Genomic DNA, 6,022 nt, shown 5'->3' with positions numbered 1-6,022 from the left:
CCAGCTCTGGCTGCTCCTGGGCCCTGTGGACTAAGGGCCCAAGTCAGGGCTCTGCCGCATCGCAGTTACTTTGCCTTCCCCGTGTTAGGCCTGCCTTCGCTGGAGGATGGTTTCAGGGGCACAGGGCTGGCTGGGGAGAGTACTGGGGAAGGGCTGTACTATCAGTTCCGTCCACTTTGCAACTGGAATTGGCCCAGTGATGCAGCTGTGTAACAGGGTGCGTGTGTGCTTTTCCTTGTGGACGTGTGAGTGCAGCACACTCAACTAAGCGGACTGGGTTGTGTTGGCTCTCGCCCCGGGCCGGAGGGCACGCGCCCCGGGCCGGAGGGCACGCGCCCCGGGCCGGAGGGCACTCACCCCTTTTTCTTGCTGTTTGTTTCAGATACAGCCAGGCTGACGCCCTCAAGTACGTGGGCATCGAAAGAGAAATGGAAATCCCTTGACGTCTGCTACCTCCCCCCTTCTCCTCTTGGAACAGCTGCCTTAGCTTCAGGAACCTCGAGTACTGTGGGCGATTTAGAAAAAGAAAATGCAGTTTGAAATTCTGAATTTGCTAAGTACTGTAAGAATAATTTATAGTGATGAGTTTAAAAATCAACTTTTTATTGCCTTCTCACCAGCTGCAAAGTGTTTTGTACCAGTGAATTTTTGCAATAATGCAGTGTGGTACATTTTTCAACTTTGAATAAAGAATACTTGAACTTCTCCTGGTCGTTGTCATCTGTCACACAGCTTCCTCAGCTGATTTTAGAAAAGGACGACTGAGTCTAATGGGAAAAGCATTTAACTCCTTTGGTTTTCCAGTAGCCATCCTACTGAAATCTTGGTTTCACTAATACTGCCTATTTATTACACACTACCAGTAATACACGCTACAAACACACTACCAGTAACGCACGCTACAGCTTAATAAGGGACTCCTGCCGGCATCTGAGGCCAGGGTGGGGCACGTCCCCGGCTGCTGAGAGGCCTGCAGCTACGTGCCCGCTAAGCCTCCTTCTCCACGTGAAACAACAGACAATCGGATGAAGCGACTTCTGAGAACCGCTCTAGCTCTAAATCCCACGAGTCTAGGTACAGCCCTTCAGATAGGACGGGGATATAGCCAGACTAGGTTCATACCTCCTTGAAGAAGTAATAAGAACACCCTCTTTCTTACGTCCCAAGGAGGTGGCGCTGCTCCTCGGGCCAGGCGGCGGTGGCACAGTGACGCCGTCGTGGTGGGAGAGCCCAAACGGCTGTCGTCAGCCCGGGTGTGTAGCTGCCTCTTCTAGAGTTTGGTATATTTTCATCGGTTTATAACGTGGTAGTGGTTAACGGGAAGCTCAGTCAAAACTCACCTTCCTCTGCAGTTACACAGATGCTGAGAAGACTGGTTTCCACCGCATCCATGCACAAGCCATAGCCACCCGAGTCCTGGCATACAGTTCCTGGGCCCCTTGGCTTTGGCAGCGAAGAGACCCGGCCTTGGGGGCTAGTCTCGTGTGTCATTCTTCTCTGCCACCCTGCTGGGATGTCCTGTCCCCACGCCCCACCCAGGAAGCAGGACCTGCACTCGGCCGCCTGTCACTGACCTGTTCACAGAGGGTCACCCCGCGTTTGCCTGATCACTGCATCTCGCCCTTGGCACTCAGCCCCAGCGGAGCCCGTCTGTTCCCTGCTGCACGTGGGCCTGTTCAGGACGCCCCAGGGATGACTTGCCCCCAACAGCAGCTACTGACAGAGCTCATTCCAGCCACAACTTTTCTACTATGTGTAGCTCCCGACCTGTCCCCAGACGCCAACACCGGGAGGTGGGTCCTTGAGTTCAGGTAGGTTCTGCTCGTTTAATACACCAGAGACCCAAATGCAGCAGAAAGACAGCAGGTGTACTGAGGGACGGCAGTCCTTGCGAGCACCAGCTGGTGTGTATTCTCGGTGCACAGCAGGCTTTGTACCCTGATTTGCAATGTACCTCCAGTAACCTACCCACTGACCTCGTGGACACAGAGATTCTGACCAGAAACGCTGTTGACACGCAGCCACGGCTACATCCCATGTGATCAAGAGCGTCCTTAGGTCCAGGCAGCTCTAGATCTTCCTTTATCTGTAATGGGGGAAAAAAGCACAGAGCTTGACACAATGTATTCAAATACCCAGTTAACAGAGAAAATTGGCAAAAGCTAAGTTTAAGTACGTGCTTTTCTCCCTTCCCCTTGCTCCCCTCACCGAGGTGGTAATTGACTTTGTATGTGGGTAAGCCTGGTGGTTAGTTCCCTACCAGGGAAAACAGACGCCTAAGTAGGATGAGATGAGTGTAACGAGTTATCACAAGATATGGATACGTTTCAAATAGTTTCCATGGTTTAGGGATACCACCCATTGTTCATTGAGGATAAAGAACCCGACAACAGGCTGCCCAGCTGGTCGGTGTCTGTAGTCCTGAAGCTTTTCCCCTGATGGTCATGAGGGCCCACATGTCTGACCGCAGTCCTGATGTCCAAATACAGGCAGCACCTCAGCCTCAGAGTAAACTGCCCCAGGCAAATCTGAAGGCGCCATGACAACACGGTTCCGTGTGTCAAAATTCTCTTCAATATTTTGTAATTTATAAAAAATTTATAATTATCTACCTGGAAACTCCTTCCTCTTTTTTTATTTTTTGGCTGTGCTGGGTGACATACAGGATCTTAGCTCCCCCGGCCAGGGAGCGAACCCGTGACCCCTGTGGTGGGAGCGTGGGAGTCCTAACCCCTGGACCGCCGGGGAAGTCCTGCTAATTATTTTTTGATATTGTCTGAATCATTCACCCTCCAGCCTTCACTGAATCCAGTCAGTGACTCAAAAGTCCCGATTTCCACCTCTGCCCCCGCACCCACCAAAAGTCAACTAACATCGTGTAATTTCGATTTGTAGATGGGTCGTCAAGAGGGATTTCACATGTGGACGTTTTGAAGAACGTAAGTATTCTGCCGGAAGTTGTGTGAGCTTTGGGCTCTTACTAGAATAAGCTCAAATAAATGCTTGCTTGTTCCTCCAACCTGTTACAAGCAATTCCAGTGACGGGTGTATGTAGCACCTGGTGTTAGAAATGGTCCAATACATCAAACCCGCACAGCTTTTGGTATGTGAACCGCACCTCCAGAAAGAGGTTTTATAAAAAACCATCCACACTCACCTATTATGACCAAGTCACTGTGCTGCTACTGGAGATGAAATTCGTGTAAATAAAATCAAATCGCCCAGACAAGCTATTGCCATTCCTAAAAAAAAAAAAAAAGAAATTGTCTTCATTAGAAGGGGGATTCAGTTCAGATGGGTCAGCATGTTGGATCTTTTCATCTGGGTGTGGTAAAATCTTAAATTTCTTTCAAAGGAAAATTAGATACCTCAACAAATAGGTGGGCCATCTTAAAATGCTCCGTCAGTACAAATATTTTAAATTCCGGTGCCTCTTGGTCCTGCATCTCATTCTCCCTGCACCTGTTACTTAGGCCTGTACTTTGGTGTCCCTGGCTGCTTCTCACAAAGGCACTGCCGGGTGACTGCCTGGCAGTTTGCATTAACGCAGACGTGAGGTCCAAGAGCCCAGCCCAGGAGAGAGAGGCCCCACCTTGCCTGCTCCCCTCCCAGGCGAGAGGAAATGGTTCCCTCAGACCACAGTACCACAGTGATAGCCTGGAACATGGTTTTCCTTCAACCGACCAACTCCTGTGGGTTCTGCCAGGGCTGCCGTCCACCATCCCTCCCCCAGGGCATGGACTTCCTGTAGCAACTGTGCATCAAACGGCTTTCAGAAGGCCTGGGCATTTGTCCCTAAGTAGGTTCGGAAGATACTTACTATTGAAGTTACCCTGAAAAATGCAGGAAACTCAATTCTCATGGCTTATATTTGGAGGCCTCGGCCATCCTTGTTAGGCTAGGATATGGTTTAGGGAATAGAGGCACAAAGTCTTGAGCTGCTTTTTATTCCACACCCATTAAACAGGACAGTTACCAAGTGTGAGGGAGGTGGGGCAGGTACAGGTACTGAATCTGAGGATGGGAGGGAACCACCCTATCACCTACCGTCAGTCTGCCTTTGCCCACAGATGTCCTAGGTCTTACCAAAGGCACTCTTCATCCTGGAGGAACTCGAGACAGCAGCAAAATCTCATTAAAATTTACCTTCCCACTCTCGATGAGACTCAGACACAAGCTGGGCAACCGGCTCCGTGGTGGTTACTTACAGCAGGTTAGTCGCGGAGGCGGATGGACTGCTGAGAGGAGAAGCAGAGCTGTGGTCTCAGCCGGGACTCGCGGGCAGTGAGGCCGTCCTCGGAGCCCCAGGGCACTGCTGGATCTGGGGGGAGGAGGGATGGTCCCCTGGGGTGGTGGCAATGCTCTTTGCCTGGTTCACACTGGGAATCTTTTATGATTGTTTGAAAGAGAAGAATGTACTAGAAAAACAAAGAGTGGACACCATTACACAAGTGCTTAGTCTATTACTACTACTCCTTTTAATAACCTGTTTAACTTTTAATTTTTTAAAACTAACCTGTTACGTGCCAGATTGGTCCAAGAAACTGTAAGGACTTAGCTTTGGCGTCTTCCTCCGGCCCTGCTCTCGGAACCTGGCCTCCGGGCAGGTAGGGACCGCACAGGTGTGGACAAACATGTTCACGTCTCACGTCACGGGAGTTGCCTGTGGTTTATGGGGACCACGAAGCTCCTGAGACTGAGCCTTCCCCGGGGCCTCTGCTCCCACCTCCTGTTCCTTCTGTCCTCGGGCCGGGAAGTGACCGCCTGGGGGCCGAGTGACAGTGGTACATCGCCAACCCCAGGACCGCGGATGAGGAGTGACTGTCCTTTGAACAACTGGTCGGAAGCAGGAGGGAGGCGCTGGTGGTAGACACGGTCCCCAAGCCGCACTCGGGACCAGCGCCCGGGAACAGGGGCCACTCTTCCCACGGGAGGTGTCGGGATGACCCCGTCCAGCCTTGCAAGTGTCCACAGAGAAGCCATGGGAGGCGCTGAGGCCTGGGAGCTGCCGTTCAGTCGCTGGAGGAAATCGCGGGGCTGAGCACAAGCGTCGAGGAGAAAAAGACGACAAAGGGCTTAAGATGGGAAGAGCTTACAAAGGCCAATCTCAGGAGGGCAGCCCTTGGGGCCTCAGGAAGACACTGGGAATACCCGTTTGCACAATCATTATGTCTTTTATTTACATACAGAAATTAGTAAAACTTAAAAACAAAACCAAATGCGACTTGTACAGAAATCCTTTAATTTTCTTTATTTTCACACATTAAAAAATGAAACACACTATACAAATGGTTTTTCATAGCGGATTACACGTGGGTCCATTCAGACCTGCTCTCCAGGCGCTGCCGGCCTCCGAAGGGCCGCCTGGCCGGCCGCTGTCATTCACGTGGCCAATGGGTTGATTGGATGCAGAAGCATGCAGCCCTCAGCGAGGAAGGTTCCATCCCCTCTGGTCTTAAATTAGCTTAAATGGCGTCGGTGTCCGTATTTACAGACGTGAAGTGTGGCGATCCTGAGCAGTTCTCATCGCCCCGAGCCCGCGATGGGAGCCTGGGCCTCGGGCCGAGCAGGAGGTCCGCGTGGCGCCGCCGCCGCCGCCGCCGCCTCGTCTCGTCTCCATCCTTCCCACGGGATGAGGGGCTGCGCCGCGGTCAGACCCCTCCAGGAGGGTTAGGCCAGGTAACTGTAGGTGTCCTTTTCACCATCCACTCGCTCCAAATATTCCTTCTCGATCAGAATGTCAATGCATTTCTGGGCGCCATTTTTAGAAGAGGAAGAGGTAGTGAAAGGGAAAGAAAAACATGTTCAGGGTCGGAACGGAGACGGACCTCCCTCCATCCCTGGGGCACCGCCGTCTCCCCGCCCGGAGCCCCGCCCCCGCGGCTCCCGTCCCTCCAGCCGCACCCGCCCCGCGGTACCTGCCGCCCAGTTTCTGTTTGAAATGACGGCAACCAGAAACGAGCCGCGAGTGTGCCCAGGGGTGAAATTAGTAAAACTTAAAAACAAAACCAAATGCGACTTG

General features: G+C 52.1%; 1 protein-coding gene across 5 annotated transcripts in view; it reads left to right on the top strand.

Annotated features, from left to right (window-relative positions):
• The window catches only part of EZH2 (enhancer of zeste 2 polycomb repressive complex 2 subunit), a 42,280-nt gene extending 41,575 nt beyond the window's left edge, over positions 1-705 (top strand). For all 5 annotated transcript variants that reach the window (XM_024742855.1, XM_024742852.1, XM_024742854.1 and 2 more), the window contains exon 19: positions 383-705. In XM_024742855.1, the coding sequence (XP_024598623.1) occupies positions 383-443 (61 nt within the window). In that variant the 3' untranslated portion in view covers positions 444-705. The remainder of the gene's footprint in view (positions 1-382) is intronic.
• Positions 706-6,022: the final 5,317 nt, after the last annotated feature.

This window comes from Neophocaena asiaeorientalis, unplaced genomic scaffold (genome assembly GCF_003031525.2).
Source record: "Neophocaena asiaeorientalis asiaeorientalis breed wild unplaced genomic scaffold, Neophocaena_asiaeorientalis_V1.1 scaffold798, whole genome shotgun sequence".
NCBI lineage: Eukaryota > Metazoa > Chordata > Mammalia > Artiodactyla > Phocoenidae > Neophocaena > Neophocaena asiaeorientalis.
Note: the sequence above shows the minus strand (reverse complement) of the source record. Positions and strands in the feature narration are given on the sequence as shown.